Raw genomic sequence first — 21,568 nt, 5'->3', positions numbered from 1 at the left:
TTTTTGAGAATAGTCATTCTAACAGGTGGGAAGTGATACCGCACTGTAGGTTTGATTTACATATCCCTGCTTAGTTCCATATGGTTGTAATTTAGTCATTGAATTTATTTTCTTCATTAATTTAGTCATTCAACAAATATTTATTTATTGGACATTCATCATATGCCAGGCTCTTGTTTTAGGTGCTGCAAGGACAGTAGCGAACAAAACAAAGTCCTTATTCTCATGCAGCTTGGATTCTAGGGTAGAGATAGACAAGGGACAGTTTAGCGCAATCATTTATAATGTCAGGTAGAGACATGTGCTGTGAAGAAAAGTTAGCAAAATGAGAGGTTGAGGAGCGAAGTATATTTGGGTATGTTCTACAAGAAAGGCCTCACTGAGAAAGTGAAGTTGGAGTTGAGAACTGAATGATGCTGGGAGTAAGCCATGAAGATGTGGAAAGGAATTTCAAAGCAGGGAGCAAAATAAAATAACACTAAATGTCTTTGCTTACTCTAAGTCATTTTTTCCCCCTTGCCAGATCTTTGCTATATTTTTCATTTATATTTAAGGTCATTTTGTCTATACCAAAAATCCTGGAAAATTCTATTTGTTGTGGTAAATAAGGGTGGAGGAGATGAAGAGACATTGACTTGGAATGGGGAGTGAGAATACACAAAATGCAGAATTAACAGGAAGCCTGGCAGGCTTTACATGACATTAGCCTATTTTGTAGGTTTGCCTTCCGAATGCACAGCCTAGCACTAAGGAGTTGTTCTACTATACTTTGTAACTGGGAGCACCCCAAACTGCAGAATTAAGAATTACAGTAGATAGCATTCCCTTTCCAGATATGTTTGGGATAGTTTGGGTTAAGCTCTTGTCACCTAGAATGTAGCTGAACTTAGGATATAGGGCTATGGGCATGCCAATAGGAAACTTCTGATCTCTAGATTAGAGGACTTTTTTCTTCTTTGCAAATCATCACTCAGGACTTAAGATCTAAGGAAACTAACCATGGAACATTTATTTGATGGCAGGGATTGTGTTCCAACTAGCTGTCCAGTTTTACCTCTTAACAAAAACCCTAGCTACTCAAAATAATGTAAAGGCTCTTGGTGACAAAGAGCTCTTGGAATGCCATATGATTCGAGCACAAAATCTCACACTCACTCTTGGTTGGGAAAAGAAAGGAGTCATGTGGAAGTGTCTGCATATGTTTAATACTGGGGTTAGTGCTCTTTCTAACATGACAAAATTTGGTAAGAGGAAACTGGCTGGAAGGGAATAGCTGTCAAATTTCTGGCTTCAAGGCCTAGAAAATATCTCAGACCATAGTGGGAAGAAACAATTGGGATTCCCACTTATCTCCCAGTCATCCCTGCCTTCTGACTATTGCCTGGCCTTAGACCATATTAGGTCACCAAGAACATGATGGTAGTTCTTGGGCCTTTGCAGCCTTAGTCATGAATAGAAACCTGGGGTTTCATCCATCTGATCATCCACTTGCCTAGTCCCAGAAATGACTGACAGTGGTAGTATAGACACATCGCTTAGGAACTATGGGAGCCAGCATTGCAGAACACACCATAGACCAGTGCTTTGTGATGTAGGGTAGCTGCCACCCACTTAGGCATCAAAGGACAGGTTTGCACAGCTGTTCTCGGGGGTAGTGGGTATCTGGGGGTTTTGAAGTTGTTCTGTCTACTTCCCCATCCTACTCAGTTCAAGATCATGATGAAGTATGTTCCACAAGAGGCTGATCTTTAATAAGTATGACTCATACCTTGTTATTTGATACTGTTTTTTGTACTTATTCATAAGCCATGTGTTTATGTGTTATCCCCAAAATATTCCTCCTAAGTAACCTTCCCCCCAAAATCCCAAAATATTATTCTTTTGAACATATATGTGGTAGCAATCTGGTGTATATAAGCAGCATGAAATCATGCTTAGAGCACCACTCCATAGTTGGAATATTTAGGTTCAAACCCCATGTGTACCTTTAATCTGCTGGGTGATCTTCAGCATGTGAACTAACCCTCCATGCCTTAGTTTGTCAAGTGAGGCAATACTCGTAACATCAAAGATTATTATGCGGGTACCTAGGTGGTTCTGTTGGTTAAGCAACTGCCTTTGGCTCAGGTCATGAACTCAAGTCCTGGGATCAAGTCCTGAGTGGGACTCCCTGCTCAGCGGGCAGCCTACTTCTCCTTCTCCCTCTGCCCCTCCCCCCACTCATGCTCTTTCTCTTTCTTCCTCTCTCTCTCTCTCAAATAAATAAAAGTAAAATAAACATAAATAAAAAGATTATTATGAGGGCTAAATGAAATTATTCATATAAAGGGCTAATATGTCAAGCATTCAGTAACTTCTTGGTAAATAGTTATTATTATTATGTACCAGCAAACTGCTAAGCACTTTAAAACATTGATTTCCAAACTTTTGATTATGTACCCCATCAGTGAAACACTCTTGAGTGTCTGTATCTAATATACGCCTACATACTTACAAATGAAATGCAAGTACAATTATATTATGAACATTACTATTATACCAATATGTTATATACATTATAAAGCAATATCAAATTAGAATTTTAATAAGGGTGAGATAAAAATGAAATAGGAAAATTTTTTTGCACATCCAAGTGGATCATCTTGTTCACTCCCTAGCATATGCACACCTCAACTTAGAGACCAATAGAGCAGGTCATACTTTGTTAAAATTTTATTTTTATTTTAACTGTTTTAGATTAGACAACTTTCTTTAAAAATTCTGCTGTTTTCTGAAATCTTAAATACCGAATTCTGATCTCAGCAGTGCCAGTATATACATGGACTCTTGGCCTGGGATAAGGGTGTTCTTAAGGATTGATTAGCTTTGTGGAAATACTAGTCCTAACCCCAAGTGATTATACACCAGTATCCAGTTCTTTTGTTTCATAGTTTCACCTATTGTTCTCTCATTAATATCTGTAAGGTTTGCATTGATATCTATCTCCTCACTAGACTATAAACTCCAGGAGGGCAGGGACAAGGTCTGTCTATGGTTATATTTTATCTCCAGCTCAACTCAGGATGCCTGGCACATGGTAAATCCTTTGTGGATCTTGGTAAGTAAATGGATAGTATAATGAAGCGTCATTCCTCTCTTGTCAGTTGCTACTTCTCACTGCTACTCTGAACTGTCTTACTGGCTGGCCATCTTACACCCAGATATCTGTCACAGATTTCCTCTCAGAGTGAAGAACCAGGGCTCCGTGATTGGTTGTTTGCTACTCAGAAGGTTAAATTGCTATATGTCTCACCACCAAATAATCCAACTGGGATGGAGGGAGAGAGAGAAAAGGAGGCTGGACTCAGGAAAAACAAATAGGAGGGAGGGAGAAAGAGAGATTTCCCATCAGTCTTTTAGTCTGAGTAGATAAAATGGATCTTTCAATTCTTTGTCCCTTTGCTTTGTTCTTTTTAAAACATTAAACTGTGGCAAGGTTGCATACTTATCATTGCTGGCTTCCACTGAGTCGTTATATAAGGTTCCCTCCCACTGTATTTCCTGCTTTTTCCCTAAGGTCAGTAAGAAGCTGCTCATTAGTAACTTATACAGTCTGAAGCCACGATCCATATCCATCAACACAGGAGGGGTGGAAACCATCAAGAAGGGTGGGAACCCTAAGGAAGCTGTGCATTTAAATGGATTCTCTCCTGTTGCTATTTGATGAGTTAGGGGTCTCTCAGATGCTCCTTTCAGCCATTTCTGATTGTCAGACTAGCTGAACACTGTCTGATTTACAGAGTTCTGCCTCAGGTTTGGGTGTGTGGAGCAAAAATGTCCTGCAAGTTTAGGTGCTCTTCACTTTTATTTCTGGCTGTTGTATACTGGGTGCCCAAAGAAGTAGACTCTTAGGTGGAGTTCAGTGAATGGAACGGTTAAGTGTACTTGAGATCAACCCCTTATGAATGGAAGAGGAAAGAAGGCTGAGTGGGCCAATGGAGAAGTTAAGCCATGATGCAAGCCCAACGATTTTGGCTAACCCGTTGGGAAGCTCTGGAGTTATAACGGCTCTTCAGCCTTATGCCCAGTTGGACTGAGATGGCCTGGCCTCTAAAATACTAAATCATTCTGTCTTTGGTTGTGAGCTACTCTGAAAAAGGGCTGACCTTGGTTGTGGTGGCTTTTTGCAGTGCTGATGATCCCTGAAGGGGCTGTTCGCACTCTTAGCAGCAGGAGCAACAAGGCCATCACTGAAGGAAACTCCTAGTGGCCAACACACTGACACCTGTAGGGGAGGAAAAAAAATCTTTTTTTCTACCTGTCTGTATTCTTGACTAGGGACCCTAGTCAAAAGATGGCTTAGAATTCAGGCTTATACACCATTTTCAGCTAAAACAAAGAAAGAAGGGGGTGGGAAAGGCCAGTTTTAGGAAGGTGACCAGGAAAGCTACTATAAACAAGAATAAGGTTGTTATGCAGATTTAAGTCTATACCTTCCCCATTGATAAGTTTCTTATGAATTAGGGTCATACTTTTATTCTTGGTACTAAGAAGGAGATAGCCTTACAAATGGAGTTTTCCTTAATGCAGATTTTCCTTACAAAATGATATCTTCTAGTCTGTCTTCAGAGTTTCTCCTGTTTCTCAAAATGATCCTTAAGCCAAAAAAGTTTTTTTAATTTTTTTTTAAATTGTAGGTAAGGGGTGCATATTCTAGTCTTCTATACTTCCCATAGACGGGGAACCTTTTGTAGATTTTGTGCAGTACCCAAAGAGTGAGTTAACATATAGTTAACATATCTCAATAAAACGAGATAGTGGAGTACTAGAGTAGAATTGCCTAGACTTTGAGAGCTTATATTTATTAAATATTCAGATATTTTGTAAGCCAGTTGTTAAAACATTAGTAGGTTAAAGTGGACCATGGTAGGAATATTTATTTATACCACAGAAATTGTCAAGTCAGGGTTTGTGAGCTTTTTTCCCCCTCCACAGATACGGTTTCTCAGCACACCACTGAATATATTCCTATATAACTCCATTTTTAGGAGAATTGGAAATATCCAAACACCTCATTATTTACTTCACCAAAAAGTCCTTTCCCATAAGATGGTTGTCTTAAAATTCTACTATTTGGGCTTTATATTGTCAGCTTATCCTCTAATTGCCTTCAATGTGATATAAGGAAGTTCATAAGACTTTTGTCCTATTCTGTTTGGTCAAAAATGCTGTAGCCTGGGTGATTTAAACAACAAACATGTCTTCTCACAGTTCCAAAGGCTGGAAAGTCTAAGATTAAGGCACCAGCAGATTCTATGTCTGGTGAGGGCAAGCTTCTTGGCTTATAGATGGCTGTCTTCTCACTGTGTTCTTACATGGTGGAAACAGAGAATTCTCTTGCATTTCTTTTGTAATGACATTATTTCCATTCACAAGGGTTCTACACTCATGATCTAATCTCCTCCTAAAGGTTCCACCTCCTCACAAACACCTTGGGGGTTGAATTTCAACATAAAAATTTTGAGGAGACACAAATATCTAGTCCATTGTGGTTTTGCAGCTAAAGAGGAGGCTGAATCCTAGCTCTGCCACTTCCAGTATTGAGACCTTGGACAAGTCAACTTCTTTTATTTATTTATTTATTTTTATCTAGGGATTAGTGATACCCACTTTAGAGGGTTTCTTTTCAAAATAAATGAGAAAATGTTATGTTTAGTGTTAAGCATGCTGTAAATATTGCTCTGCTTCCTGAAAATCTGCCCTTGATGGGCATGGATTTTCTCTTTGGGGTGAAGTTTGAGGTAGGCAATGACAGAGGAAGTTTAGTGCTGTTTTTTAATGCCCATTTTTAAGGTGAACACACCATTTGAAAACACATAATTTTAATTTTAAATCAAGCTGTTTGGCATCTACTTTTTGCTGATTTCAGCACCTCCCCACTGCCCCGCCACCCTCACAATACCTCTCAAGCATGTCTATTATGACTATGGTCCTTGCTGATTCAACCCTTCCCTGTCCTCCTTCCCTAGGCCAGTTGCTCCCTGGTGAAGTCTTGTGATAGGGAAGCTGCACATACGTTTCAGAGCTAAGGCCTGTAAAGATTATGCAAACTGAGAAAAATTGTAAGGCAAAAAGGAAAACTCTGTGAGACCAATGCTCCTGTATATTTTGAGGATTAAAAGGCATAGTTTCTTCTGCCTATAAATAAAGATTGGCCAAGATTAGGATCAATTCCAGAGTGGGGGGGAAATCACATTAATTTTCAACTCTGTTGGATGTTTTCCTTTTGCAATTCTTACCTGGGTATTTAGGAATGAGTACTTGAGATGGGATACCAGGCCCTTCTCACACCCACTTGTTATTTTTCCTTTTCCTGCTGATATCAAGTCAGTCTTAGAATGGAGTTTCACTGTCACGTCAGCGCCACACGTAGTGAGGGAAATAGACAACCACCACAATGAAGAGCAGTACCACAAGCAGCCAATCCAAGTTAACTGTAGTTTTTTAAAAGGTCAGTAATCTGGACATCAGGAATAGGAAACCACATTATTTGTCTTTCAAACGGAAACTTTTACTATGAGCAGGAGATGATGAGTAATTACGCCAGGACAACAGACATTACCTGGAACTGTTCTGATAAAACCAGGATGAATGGCATTCTTAGTGAAGAGTCACAAAGGTAATAGGGATAAGTTTATGTGTTAAGAACATAGGATACTCTAACCATTGATGACTATGTGCCATGGCAACAATCTGGAAAACCTAGGTAGGCTTTATGTATTTGCAGATAATGAGGACATATCCAGCAGTGGAGTGGATAACAGGGTAGTTCCTGGAGCCATATTACTTGGTTCAGATACCACTTACCAGTGTGCAATTTTGGGGGAAATAATTAATGTCCCTATGCTTCAATTTACCTATTTATAAAATGGGATAATCCTAACTACTCTGTAGGGTCATTGTGAGTTTCAAATTAGAAAGTACATGTAAAGCACTTAGAATAGTGCCTGGCTAAAGATACTAAAAATAATAATAATAAATAAAATGAAAGAAAAGAAAAGAAAACTATAGGCCAATATCCCTAATGAACAGAGATGAAAAATCCTCAACAAAATATTAGCAAACTGCATTCAACAAGGGGGGGTTATTTGGGGGGATGCACAGATGGTTTAATATTTACAAATCAATTAATGTGATATACCACATTAAGAAGATGAAGAATAAAAATCATGTGATCATTTCAATAGATGCAGAAAAAGTATTTGACAAAGTACAGCATTGATTCATGATAAAAACTCTCAACAAAATGAGATTAGAGGGAACATACTTCAACATAATACAGGCCATATATGACAGACCCACAGCTAACATCATACTTAATGATGAAAAATGGGGAACTTTTCCTCTAAGATCAGGAAAAAGACATGGATATCTACTCTTGTTACTTATACTCAATATAGTACTGGAAGTCTTAGCCCCAACAGTCAGACAAGGAAAAAAAAATAATAAAAAGCATTCAAGTAAAATCATCACTATGTGCAGATGACATGATACTATACATAGAAAACTCTAAAGACTCTACCAGAAAACTATTAGAAGTAATAAATGAATTCAGTAAATTTACAAGTTACAAAATTAATACGCAGAAATCTGTTACATTTCTATACACTAATAATGAAGTAGCAGAAAGAGAAATGAAGAAAAATCCCATTTATAACTGCACCAAAAAGAATACATTACCTAGGAATAAACTTAACCAAGAAGGTAAAAGACCTATACTCTGAAAACTATAGAACATTGATGAAAGAAATTGAAGATGATGCAAACAAATGGGAAGACATATGCTCATGGGTTGGTTGAATTAATACTGTTACAATGACCATAGTGCCCAAAGGAATGTACAGATTCAGTGCAATTCCTATCAAAATGCCAATAGCATTTTCACAGAACTAGAACAACTAATTCTAAAATCTGTATAGAACCACTAAAGATCCTGAATAGTCAAAGCAGTCTTGAGAAGGATGAACTAAGCTGGAGGTATTACAATTCCAGATTTCAAGGTATACTACAAGGTTATAACAATTGAAATAATGTGGTACTGGTACAAAAATAGACACATAGATCAATAGAACAGAATAGAAAGTTCATAAATAAATCTGCATTTACACGGTCAATTAATCTATGACAAAGTATGCAAGTATATGCAATGAGGAAGACAGTCTCTTTAGTAAATTGTGCTGGGAAAATTGGCCAGATACCTGCAAAAGAACAAAATTAGACCACTTTCTTACACTATATACAAAATTAACTAAAATAGATTAAAGACCTAAGTGTGAGACCTGAAACCATAAAACCAGAAGAAAATGTAGGCAGTAATCTCTTTGATATTGGCCTTAGCAGTATTTTTCTAGATATGTCTCTTTAGGGACTTACACCAAAATAAGAAGCTTTTACACATCTTTGTACATCAACAAAATGAAAAAGCAACCTACTGAATTGAAGAAGATATTTGCAAATGATATCTGATAAATGGTTCATATCCAAAATATATAATGAATTTACACAGCTCAACACCAAAACCAAACCAAACCAAAACAAAACAAAAACAAAAACAAAACAAAAAACCCCAAAAACCCATCTCAAATAATCCCATTAACAATTGGGCAGCGGACCTAATAGACATTTTTCCAAAGAAAGCATACGAATGTTCAACAAACACATGAAAAGATGCTCAACATCATTAATCATCAGGGCAATGCAAATCAAAACCACCAGGAGATATCACCTTATACTTGCCAGAATGGCTAGAATCAAAAAAGACAAGAAATAGCAAGTATTGGCAAGGATATGGAGAAAAAAGAACCCTCATGCACTGTTGGTGAGAATGTAAATTGGTGCAACCACTGTGGAAAATGGTTTGAAGGTTCCTCAAAAAATTGAAAACAGAGATACCATATAATCCAGTAATTCCATTACTGGCATTTACCCAAAGAAAACAAAAACACTAACTCAAAAAGATATGTGCATCCCTGTATTCACTACTGCATTATTTACAAGACCCAAGATATGGAAGCAACCTAAGTGTTCATTGATAGAAGAATGATTGAAAAAGATGTGATAGCTAGTGAGAGAGAATGGAGTATTACTCAGCCATGAAAAAGAGTGAGATCTTGCCATTCATGAGAACATGAATGCACCTAGAGGGTGTTATGCTAAGTGAAATAAGTCAGAAAGAGACAAATATCCCATTCCACTTTTATGCGGAATCTAAAAAACAAAGCAAATGAACAAACAAATAGAAACAGATCCATAAATACAGTGAACAAAGTGATGGTTGCCAGAGGGAAGGTGGGTAGGAGAATGGGCAAAATGGGTGAAAGGGAGTGGAAGGTACAGGTTTTCAGTTATAGAATGAATAAGTCATGGGGATGAAAGGTACAACATAAGGAATATAGTCAATGAAATTATAGTAGTGGTGTATGGTGACAGAAGGCAGCTATACTTGTGAGCATAACATATTATATAGAGTTGTCCAATCACTTGGTTGTATACCTGAAACTAATGTCACATTGTTTATCAACTATACTTCAATTTAAAAAAAGAAGAATAGTGCCTGACTCATAGTAAGTGTTCAAATTATATTACCTATTAATTTTGTTAGCATTGTTATCAATAAAGCAATGGACTCATAAGTAGAAAGTAAGGTTTAAGTCTAAATCTTGCTACTTACAAGGTATGTGATTTTGGGTAAGTCACTTAGCTCTGTGAACCTTGGTTTTACTTCTTAAAAATGGGTGTTCAGAATACTTACTTCAGAGGATTGTTGTGAAGAACAAAAATGAGAACCTATATATGAAGGCACCTTTTCAAACTGTAACAGCTTTGTGGAAATGTCAGTTGTTATTTTTATTATTACCTATTATGATTAATTGACAAGTGGTAACTGTACCAGTCTATAAGTGAGGAAGACAGATTCTGAACTCGGCCCTCCCTAAATTATAATGACTGCATTCCCGCTACCAAGGTAGTTTGTTATTTACAAAGACTTCTTATTGCACTGTCCATTTCTTTTTTTTTTTTTTTAATTATTTTATTTGAGATGAGTGGGTGCACAAAAAGGGGGCAAAAGGAGAGGGAGAAACAGAAGTCCTAAGCAGACTCCCTGCTAAGGGTAGAGCCCTACACAAGGCATAATCCCATGACCCAAGATCATGACCTAAGCTGAAACCAAGAGTCGGTGACTTAACAAAATGAGCCACCGAGTGCCCCTGCATTGCTCATTTCAACCTCTCTGTTATTCCATGAGGTGAACAGGTATTATCCCCCATGCTTCAGAGTAGGAAACTGAGGTTCTGAAAGCTTATGTGACTGGATCAAGATTGATCTATAATAGAACTGGTTTTGGGATCAGGTCTCCTGACTCATAGTTAAATGTTCTCCCCACTGCCAAGTTAAATATTTAATTATAAAAATGTTTTGTTCTCAATTCTCTTACCTAATTTTGCCTGGAGTTCTAAACGCTACCTACCTCCAATAAATGCCAATGTTTATATCTGTCATTTTTGCATGTATGATGTTCATAGTGTATTTCTAACTTCTCGAATTTTTCTTACTTCAAAAATGAAAAAAAGTTTTATGGTATAATAGTCTCATAATTTCTCAATGGTGACTTATGATTATTAAAATTTTCTCTTCTATTAAAAGTTCTCCTTTTGCCATTTCTCTGTAATTCAGTTCTGCTTCTACGAACTGCAGTGCAAAAATGCTTATATTTCAGTGGTCCACAATTTTTAATATTAGCATTCATAATACGAGATATTCTAATGGGGGGGAGTATTCTCAGCTTTTCAGTAATATTGGAAAAGAATGAAAACAACTCAATAGATTGGACAAGACATGAGTTAACTATTTAAGTAACTCTTACTGTTTACTTCCCTCATTCTGTAACAGGACTTTTAGGTATTTTATCCCACTGAAAAAAATCATAAAAATCTGGGTCCTCAATTCTTAACTTTCCCTCACATATTACCACCTTTTATTATCCCTTAATCTTTATAAAGGTTCTATTCTATTTCAAATGTTCATGATTCTAAATTATAACTTTACAAGATGTTCATTTGGGAGGGTCTGGAAAGGTGTTTTTTTTTTTTTATTTTTCCTTTAAGGAAGAATTCCAATAATCTTGTAACATTATGCAACCACTATAAATTAAATAAACTTCTATTTAGTCTTTTTACATATATTTTTTTCTATGTGGCTTATATCAGATGATCTCTAAAACTTTGTAACTTTACTTATTATCGTAAACTAACCCTTTCCTCAGGGTTTTAAAAAGTCAGGTAATGGATGTAAATGTGCTTGAGTTTTTTTCTAATTTTCACTATTGTAAATAACACTTCAGTGAATACCTATGTGTATAAAGCTTTCTTTTAGTTGAATTATTAAATAGACTATTGGGTAATAGTTATCAAATATTTATTAGAATGAATGTCTTATGGATCTTTGAAAAAGTACTGGAGAGGAGAGCCAATTGAAATCAGTGTGAAAAGGATGAACTACCAAATACCTATGCATATTTTTGGGTAAATTGGCTATCCATTAGGAAGAAAAAAAATTTGATTACTATTTCACATCATATAATGAGTAAACTTGAGACTGGATTAAAGATTCAATTACAAACAGCCAATTATGAAACTTTAGGAGGAGAAAATATATTTATAACATTAAGACAGGAAATGTTTTTTTTTAAAAGAAGTTACTGAAAGTGAAAAATCACAGGTAAAAATGGAATAAATTTCACTACATTAAAATAAAAAAATTTCTACATGAAAAAGACTGAAAACAGTATTAAAACATGAGTGAAAAGTTTAAAGGATGACAGAATAGAATATATTTGAAATATAGATAACCAAACCATGATAGTAACAAGATTTTATGATGACCTAATTAGTATGAAAAAGTCATACTGTATAAAAGATTTGACCCCAAAAAATTCACTAAAGAGATATCACAGAAGATCAATTAACAAAGAAAATATGTTCATTTCATTAGGGATATGCTTATTTCATAAAGGGAAATACAAAGTAAACAATAATGTGATAACAACTTGTACTTATCAACTAGCAAAAATTAGAAATTTGTCAATACTAAGCGTTCACTGGAACATAGGGAAATACTTTTATACTCTCATGTAGGAATTTAAATTTGTGTAACCACTTTAAAGTATTTGCTAATACGTATTAAAGTTGAATAGTCATACACCTTATCATCCAGCCCACTTCTAGGTATTTTCCTCTTGTAAAGAATCCTTCACATGTATATACTTAAGTATAAAAAATATCTATTGCATTATTTTTAATAATAGCAAAAAATAAGAAATAAACTGATTATCCTAATTCCCTTGGTAGAGAAGGGAAAAAATGATGGTGGTATATTTATACACTAGAACATTATACATCAGTCTAAATGAATGGACAAAATCCACATGTATTAATATAGATAAATCTTTAAAAATAATGTTGAATGTAAGAAACAGAATGCAAAAATATATTTATGGTTAAATTTATGTAAGCCTTTAAAATATACCAAATGTAATACAGTATTTATATGTTTTTTCAGTTTCTGTAGAATTTTTTAAAATACTGATTATATATAATATTGTATACTAAAAATAATATCAGTTATTTCCTATGGGTGCATATATGTGAAGTATAAGAACATAGTCATGGAAAGAAAAAAACCCTTTCTAACTTAAGGGTATTGCTGGCTTTGAGGGAGGAGAGGAGGGTAGGACTTTAACTCTGAGATATCGTTTAAGATATTTGAACTAAATTAAGAACATAAATGTCATAAAAGAGAAATAACTGTGCTTTAGGATTTTTAAGCTCAGTGCTGCCTTTGAGAGGCTCATTGACCTTCTGCATGTTCCTTGAACTTTGTGGGGGATAATATTAGGTCAGGGCTTCAAACATTTTTTAGTAGAGGAACCCCTTCATTCAAAGAAAATCTGACACTTCTTCATAATGTGTAAAATCAAAACTGCTCAGGCAGAAATGGGAGGACAGATCCAGGGCAGGCACAGAGCAGCTGCTCCCACTTCCCATCACTCCCCCTCTTCCATGCAACCCAGACATTGGCAGAGATTTCAGATCCCAAGGTCAGGTGACCTCTAAGGCAGCTTCTCCCTCTGACAGCCTGTAGTGTCTGTGGTATTACTTCTTAAACATCAGCCTACGTGAGGTAAAGCGTGTTTCTCTGATGAGTGCTTGCCACAGACAAGGGCTCTGTAGGAAACATCTGGAGGATTGGAAGAATGCTTTTTACTGTGAACAATTATTTCCTAATGTGTCTGTTCCACAGATTTGAATGTTAAGAGTAGGATTTGGGGGCACCTGGGTGGCTCAGTGGGTTAAAGCCTCTGCCTTCGGCTCAGGTCTTGAAACCAGAGTCCTGGGATGGAGCCCCACATCGGGCTCTCTGCTCAGCAGGGAGCCTGCTTCCTCCTCTCTCTCTGCCTGCCTCCCTGCCTACTTATGATCTCTGTCAAATAAATAAATAAAATCTTTAAAAAAAGTAGGATTTCTCCCCATTTTTAAGAAAACATGAATTATCTTTTTGCTGCTCATGTCACTTCCTTACCTCCCTAAACGCATGCCTTTATCATTCTGTGTTTTGATCTCCTCTCCCCCCTCCTTTTCTTATGGCCTTTGTCTCTTTGTTTCCTATTTCTCTATCTCAGCTACAGACGTTTATCAGGTTCTCAAAAGACCCTGCCACCAAACCTCCCAAGAATCCAATGCTTTCACTTTCTCATCACTCACTTTTTCCTCAACTCTCTGTACCTACTTCTGGTTGAAAATCAGTTGAAAAGGATCAGCAACCACTTCCTAATCAAGAAACCAAAGTATTTCTTCCAGCTCTCAAACCCCTTTTTGTAGCCATGGACATCAGAGTTGGATAGGGAGAGTCAGCTGCTCCTTTGCTGTTCCCTCAGTCAGCCAGGTGCTAAACACACGTTCCTTTGGGCTTTTTCATTCTTGTCTCTCGCTCTACTTTGTGCGTTTCAGATAAATAATTAATAATTGAGAAGTGTCCCAGATGTAGTACTAAAGAATTATTCTGAAAAAGAATTATTTATCTGAAGTTCCAATTTAACTGGGCATCTTGCATTTTTATTGGCTAAATCTGGCAGCCCTGCGTTAGGAAGTAGCACCTCCTTACACCACACTTCTTCCTGCCTCTCTATGGCCCTGAGCATCATTCTTTCCCATTCTCTATTTCTTCCTTGTCTCCTCCCTGGTAGTATCCTTCTTCCCAATTCCAGGATTCTATCCTTGGTCCTCTTGTCTTCTCTATGGTGCTCACTCTTTCAGAGATCTCAACTAAACTTGTCAAATCATCTCCTCTATGATGATGATTCTGGATCATTTTTCCTTGGCCTTGCCCTTTCCTCCAAGCATGGATTTTCGAGTGTCTCACAGACATCTAGGACTCAATGAGCAAAGGTGTCAATTAGCGTTCAGCTTTTCTGACTTCTCTTAATCTCTGCCACCATCAGCTTTTCCCCAACCACATTCTCACAGTAATTCATCCAGGTGGCAAAAACATTGATCCTTTTGGAGTTTTTCATTTTTTTGTGCTCTATTTTACCTGCAAGTCCTGCTAATCCTCTTTGCCACGTGCCTGGTTTATTCTAAGTAAATACTTGTTGAATAGATTAATATCTCTTGGGTTTGTTTCTTTCTTTCCATTCTGTCATGGCCACCTGAATTCACATGGTCATTACTTTGACTTATTTTGGTAACTGCAACTTGACAATAGTTTCACTTCATTCAGGACAATCTTGAGGCCCCTCCAAATTAATCTACTCAAGACATCTTCTTAAATAAATAAATAAATAAATAAATGACTTTATTTTTTGAGTAGATAATACATTCACATAGCTCAGTGTTCAAAAGATACAAAATAGTAAGTTAGAATCTTGAATAGGTCATTTCCCTGTTAATTACATCTGTTTTGTAACTAATTGAGACATAGGTACAAAAGTGATAAAGGTGGAGATCAAAAACTAGTTGAAATAGTGAGGATTGGTTTGCGAATTGGCTTGCTCATCTTCCACTAGAACTAGAAAGACTTACACACCTAGCTGCAGACTCAGCTGGAGTGTCAGGGCCTTCCTGCTGGTCTTTGCTCTTATAAAATTTAGGTCTTGGTGGAGCCAGGGACATCTACCCTCGGCAAGCAGGCTGATTCCAACGTGGAGAGAGGACAGCACTAAGCTGCATACACTCAATTCCTTTTTTTTCCAACTCAGTAATCAGAGTAGTCACTGTTTCCTGGGGATGAGTGAGTGAAAGGTGGGACCAGGGCTAGCAGTGTTAAATCCTGCACAGCATGCCTCAGCTGGTGTACTGATGGGTTACAGGTGTGCCACAACATATCCATTTCCTCATCCTTGGGCTAAGAGTGGTCAGAGGCCCAAGTTTAATCCTTTCAGCCCTGTGTAGTCTCACCAGGACCCTAATTTTCCTGCAGCTTGCCTCCATTGACCCAATATAATCATGTTCTGTGTCATGATGGGGAAAATGCTGAGATATACCGCTCTAAGCAGTGGTCATCTCTGTATTTATAGATATGAAGCCAGACAAAGATAATCACCTGCTCACTAAATATACAGAAAATACTTCTTCCAACTTCTACCTTTATTTTCTACTACCAGCTTTTCTTTCCTAGCTTCACTAGAGGCAACCAATAGTTTATGTGTGTGTATGTGTGTATGTGTGTGTGTGTGTGTGTGTGAATATATACATATTTACATATATATGTAAATATTCTGCATCCCTTTTTTTGCACAAATCTTGGAATAGGCAAATGCCTTAACAAACCACCCCCAAATCTCAATGATTAACATGATAATGGCTTAGTTCTTGCTCATGTCTCAGTGCAGTGGCCTTTGGGCCAGTGAGGGGAGAACTACAGTCTTCTCCAGTTGCCATTAGTCATCCCAACTTCCTTTAACCTACTGACTCTGGCAGTCCCTAGAGATCTGAGACCTCTGCCAGATGCTCTATATGAGCTAATAAAGAAAGGAATAGAGCATGAAAGATTTAGAGGTTTTTAGGGACCAGGCTTGGAAATAATTTATATTCCTTTTGCCCATATTTAATTGGCTAGATCTCTGTCATATGACTCCATATGACTATAAGGAAATGAAGTCTAGGTGTCTGACAAGGACAAAATGAAATGTGGTATGGTGAGTCCATAGCAATCTTTGTTATATGTACTAGATATGGTATTCTTGCTCTTTTAACTTGACAACAAATTATAGAGAACAACTACTTCATTTTTTTAAAAGATTTTATTTATTTGACAGAGAGAGAGCACAAGAAGGGGGAGCAGCAGGCAGAGGGAGAGGGAGAAGCAGGCTCCTCACTGATCCTCACTGAGCAGAGAGTCCAAATGTGGGGCCCAGTCCCAGGACCCTGGGATCATGACCTGAGCTAAAGGCAGACACTTAACTACTGAGCCATCCAGGTGCCCTGAGAGCAGCCATTTCAATGCATCGACAGTTTCCCTGGACTTTCTTTCTTTTTTTTTTTTTTTTAAGATTTTATTTATTTATTTGACAGAGAGAAATCACAAGTAGGCAGAGAGGCAGGCAGAGAGAGTAGGGGAAGCAGGCTTCTTGCTGAGGAGAGAGCCCGATATGGGGCTCGATCCCAGGACCCTGAGATCATGACCTGAGCCCAAGGCAGAGGCTTAACCCCCTGAGCCACCCAGGTGCCCCTTCCCTGGACTTTCTAAAAGCTACATAGTATTCAGCTATATGAATCACACATAATTTATTTAACCAATTCATGGTTTAATCATCTCCAACATTTTTTTTATTCTTTCATCTGCAGTGAATCTCTTGTCCTTATGTAATTCCATACATATACAAGCATATCTATAGGATAAATTCTCAGATGAGATATTGCTGAATCAAATGGTATGGACATTTGACATTTGGATACCTATTGCCAAATTACCCTATTAAGAGGTTCTACAAATTTATATTCCCACTGGCCACTTTATTGTTTAATCCTACTTGTATAAAATACTTCTACTTTACTCCATGTTTGAATGAGTGTAGTTTAAATCCATCTCCACAGTCAGAGAGAGCTCATAGTCTAGGTAATATCATCTGCATTAAATTCCTCCTCTATTCCTTAGGAGCTCTACATTGTCTATTTCTGTTTCTCAAGTGTGTGACCTCCTATCAAAAGCATAACTTAGGGCAGAGGAAAGGAAACACACACTCTTGAGCTGTTTCTAGGTATTTCCCGACTCTGTCGACCCTGAGCCAGCCAAGTTTTCTTTGAAGTCGATTTATAATAAAAGCACCTATAGGGTTTTTGAGATTTTTTACTTTGTCTGCATTTATTTGAATATTTAAAATGTTTCAAATCACTTGCTATTGAGTATAACTGAAACTCCAAGAAGCTACCAGTATCCTCTGTGGCTTGGTGAATTGGCCCACTGCCCCCAGGGCAGACAGAGGATCATGTTCTTTATGGTGGTCCATGGATAGGCTCCTATCCATCCTTCAAAACCCAGTTCATATGCTGCCTGAACATCAAGCCTCCCGGCAAGGTTAGCAAGCCCAGAATCGTGTCTCTGTCCTAAAAAATTTTGAATTATAGCCTAGCCTGGTGCCTGTGCTTGCACATTATCTTTCCTTTCTTTAGTTATAGCCTTCATGAATTCAATGTATCTATCACATGTCTTTAAGTACTTTGTAGCAAAGAAGAGACTTACTAAATTTTTAATGAAAAAAGCATTGAAAATTATTGAACACATCATTGTGTTAACCACTTCTACTTTTCCAAAGGAATCAGGAATTACCAAAATAACAAAATATACTTTGGAGTCCCAACTCCTCTTAAACATTCCTACATTGTGTTCTAAGTAGTTATGTTAGCCTGATGTTTCCTCAGAAACTACACATTTAGTTTACCTATGAATATAGACTCAATTTTCAGTGAAATATCTGTCACATTGATTAACACTGAGCATGCCACTCATTTTTTCTCCTGTCCCTTGAAAATAGGGATAATTGCACTTGCCAGCTACCACACAGGAGATGTGAAAATAAAAAACCCAGTCCCTCAGTTGTACTAGCCTGCAATGCAGTTACTTACCAGCTCATGTGCCTAGTGGCTACCATACTGGATAGTACAATTATAGTGTATTTCTATCATTACAGGGCGTCTATTGGACAAGGCTGGTCTTTAAGTTCTGTACCTTTTATTATTATTATTATTATTATTATTATTCATTTGAGAGCGAGAGAGAGAGAGAATAAGAGAGAGAGAGAGCGCACGAGATAGGGGAGAGTCAGAGGAAGAAGCAGATTCCCTGCTGAGCAGGGAGCCCTATGCAGGACTGGATCCTAGGACTCCAGGATCATGACCTCAGCCGAAAGCAGTTGCCTAACCAACTGAGCCACTCAGGCATCACTAAATTCTGTATCTTAAAGGATTAACATTTTTAGCTGAAATATTTTTAGCTTTCTGTTTTCTCTTATCTTAGATTTTCCCCCTCAAACTATATTGAAAAATTTTAATTGTTTGGACTTTAAAAATAGTCCCACCTCCAAGACCATGATTTGAACACAAAATCTGAGGAAAATGACATGTGGAATCGCCATCTGGAGATTGGTACAGCAGCAGATCCAACCATTTCTGAGAAATTGTCTGGGTTTGGAGTTACTCCCAGAACTCTGATTTAGCAGTTCCTAAGCTTATAGCAAGTCTGAAAGGAACACAAATCTGTTTTGTATATACAAATAAATCCTCGTATGCTGCATGCCATTCTCAGCCTGCCAGTTTCATCTGGCTGCTCCAGAAAATATAATTCAATAGCACATTAGTTAACCCACATGCAGGGAATGGGGCATTCTGATTATTGAAATGTTCTGGTTGAGTGATTAACCTGATTTTTGCAGAAAAACTGCTGAGGCAAGGGATTTTCTGTCCAAAATATTTGTGCCACTGTACTTTTTTCTTCCAGATGATCGCAGCTGCCTTGTTTCATTCCTACAACACTCAGAAATATATCTCTTTGCTAAAAACTTTCAAATATGCAATTGATATACTTTCAAAGAGACCTCATAAAAATAGGTCAATAATGGTATATCAGATAAACTTAGAAAAAAGAACAAACTTAGAAGGAAATGTAGTATCTTTGCCCAAATTTTACATAGCCATAACCTTCAAGGGTTCTTAACATTAGGGCAGTTTCTTCAAATAGTATAACTTGAAAAATATTTTATTTTCCTTACTAATAAATACTTAAAAGTGCATATTAGATGTTATGCAGTGCTACAAGGGCTTTACAAATATTAATTGATTTAATTTTTATAACCACCTTAGAATTAAATATCACATAAGTATCTTCGTTCTAAAGATGAAGAAACTCGGGGACAGAGCGCTATGGATGAGCCGTAGTTGATCGATCTGAATGCTCATTGATACAAGCAGTTGTAGCATCAATGAATGAGTTTATGATAAGAGACCTGGCTGAATTAGGTAACTCCTACTACCTGCACCCACCCTTTTCCAGGTATTTCATGTGTAATGTAAAGGGGCTATTATAGAAAGGGAGAAGGAGAGTCCAAAGTGCTAAAAAAGCACAGAAGAAACTAGGGAAATTGAAGTGGTTTTCAGAAAAGAGTAGCTTCTGAGATGAGTTAGAATTAGGCAAAGAAGGGAGGGAAAATTAAATACTGAAGTTGTGAAACCATGTATCTGAAACATTTTGTAGAGTACAATAATGGTAAAAAGGCCCTAGTGGTGAATAATAAATGACATTGTGTATGTGTTTGGGGAGTTGGGTAAAGAAGGAAGAGGATGAGTCTAAGTGAGATTTTTAAAGATTAAAAGAGTTTTATTTCAGACTTCCCAGTAAATAGTGGATATTTGATTTGAGAATCTCCATATTGCTGGGTGCCTGGGTAGTTCAGTGAGTTAAAGCCTCTGCCTTTGGCTCAGGTCATGATCCTAGGGTCCTGGGATCGAGCCCCACATCGGGCTCTGTGCTCTGCAGGGAGCCTGCTTCCTCCTCTCTCTCTGCCTACTTGTGATCTCTTGTCTGTCAAGTAAATAAATAAAATCTTTAAAAAAAATTTAAAAAGAAGACTCTCCATATTTCATACCAAGTAACTTTTTGGGGCCAACTTTAACATTTAAGTAAAAGCCAATAAACAAATATTAGAAAAATCCATTTGCACTTTCAAATAAATTTTTCACAAAGTCTGGAAAATATTTCAAACTCCTGAATGGGATAAAGTAGGGAAAACTAAAACCAAATTTTTAAAAATGTTTTATATGAGCAAAGTTTAACTATATTCTTGTCAGAAGCTAAAATGTTTGGGCACTGCCAGAAAATTTCTTGGACCAGAAAAAAATAGAATGAAAACATCTGAAATGTGATAAATAGACAACTAACCAAAATAAATGTGAAGAGTTCTCTTTGCCCAGAAGGGTTTTATTGAATTGTTATTAGCTATAGAATGAATAGGCTTTACATTTAAAATATTGCCCCACAGTTTTATTGCATTTGTTAATTTCTAAGTTTGCATTTTTCTTATTTTCATCTGTGCTAATTTAATAGCATGTTAATATACCTCCTACAAACTTAGCAGAAGTGACTGTAGCTATACTTTTAAAGCACATTTTTTTAGTGACCCAAAGGAACATCTTCCTAACTGCATTTTTATCTTTTCTGGCAGATGACATTTGATCCAGAAATCTTCTTCAATGTTTTACTGCCACCAATTATATTTCATGCAGGATACAGCCTGAAGAAGGTAAATATACAGTGATTATTTTCCTCTTTTATCAGTAGAGAATTGTACAAGCACAAATGAAAAAACAATTATTTTATGGGTTTATTTAATTCAAAAGGATATTATTATCTTAAATTAAGTGATACAGATTTTTATCTGACACACATAGAATTTTTCTGAATCGGCTCTACCTAATACACTGATCATTAGCCACATGCAGCCATTAAGCCTTGAAATGTGGCTAGTTTGAATGAAGATGTGCATTAAGTGTAAAATATGCATTGGATTTAGTAGACTTAGTATTTTAAAAGAATGTAAAATATCTCCATTATGTTTGATATTGAGTTCATGTAGAAATGATAATGTTTTGTATATATTGGGTTAAATAAGACATGCATTATCAAAAATCATTTTGCTTTTTAAAAAACTCTACTTTTAATATGGTTACTAGAAAAATCTTAAATAACATATGTGGCTAGCGTTATATTTCCATTGGACAATATTATTCTAGATGATTGTAACCAAAGAATTAGCTGTTAATTGGAGAAAAGTGGGGTTTATCAATCAGGGTGAAAACTCGACATGTCTTGCTAATATTCAGCTGTTGATATTCACAGAAAGGAAGTCCACTTTTGTAGCTTCTGTGCTCTTGCCTGACATTATTTAGGTACTGCCTGAATGTGCACTTTTCATAGATTAGTCATTCCCTTAATAGTTTAAGTGCTAGCATCTCCTGTACTACAGATTGAGGCTCTGGTGTGT

At 36.8% G+C, this 21,568-nt stretch overlaps 1 protein-coding gene across 2 annotated transcripts in view; it reads left to right on the top strand.

Moving 5' to 3' along the window:
* The window catches only part of SLC9A9 (solute carrier family 9 member A9), a 686,028-nt gene that overhangs the window by 160,468 nt on the left and 503,992 nt on the right, over positions 1-21,568 (top strand). For both annotated transcript variants that reach the window (XM_044251554.1, XM_044251552.1), the window contains one exon: positions 20,750-20,827. In XM_044251554.1, the coding sequence (XP_044107489.1) occupies positions 20,750-20,827 (78 nt within the window). The remainder of the gene's footprint in view (positions 1-20,749; positions 20,828-21,568) is intronic.

This window comes from Neovison vison, chromosome 6 (genome assembly GCF_020171115.1).
Source record: "Neovison vison isolate M4711 chromosome 6, ASM_NN_V1, whole genome shotgun sequence".
NCBI lineage: Eukaryota > Metazoa > Chordata > Mammalia > Carnivora > Mustelidae > Neogale > Neogale vison.
This window is presented reverse-complemented; position numbering and strand designations above follow the sequence as displayed.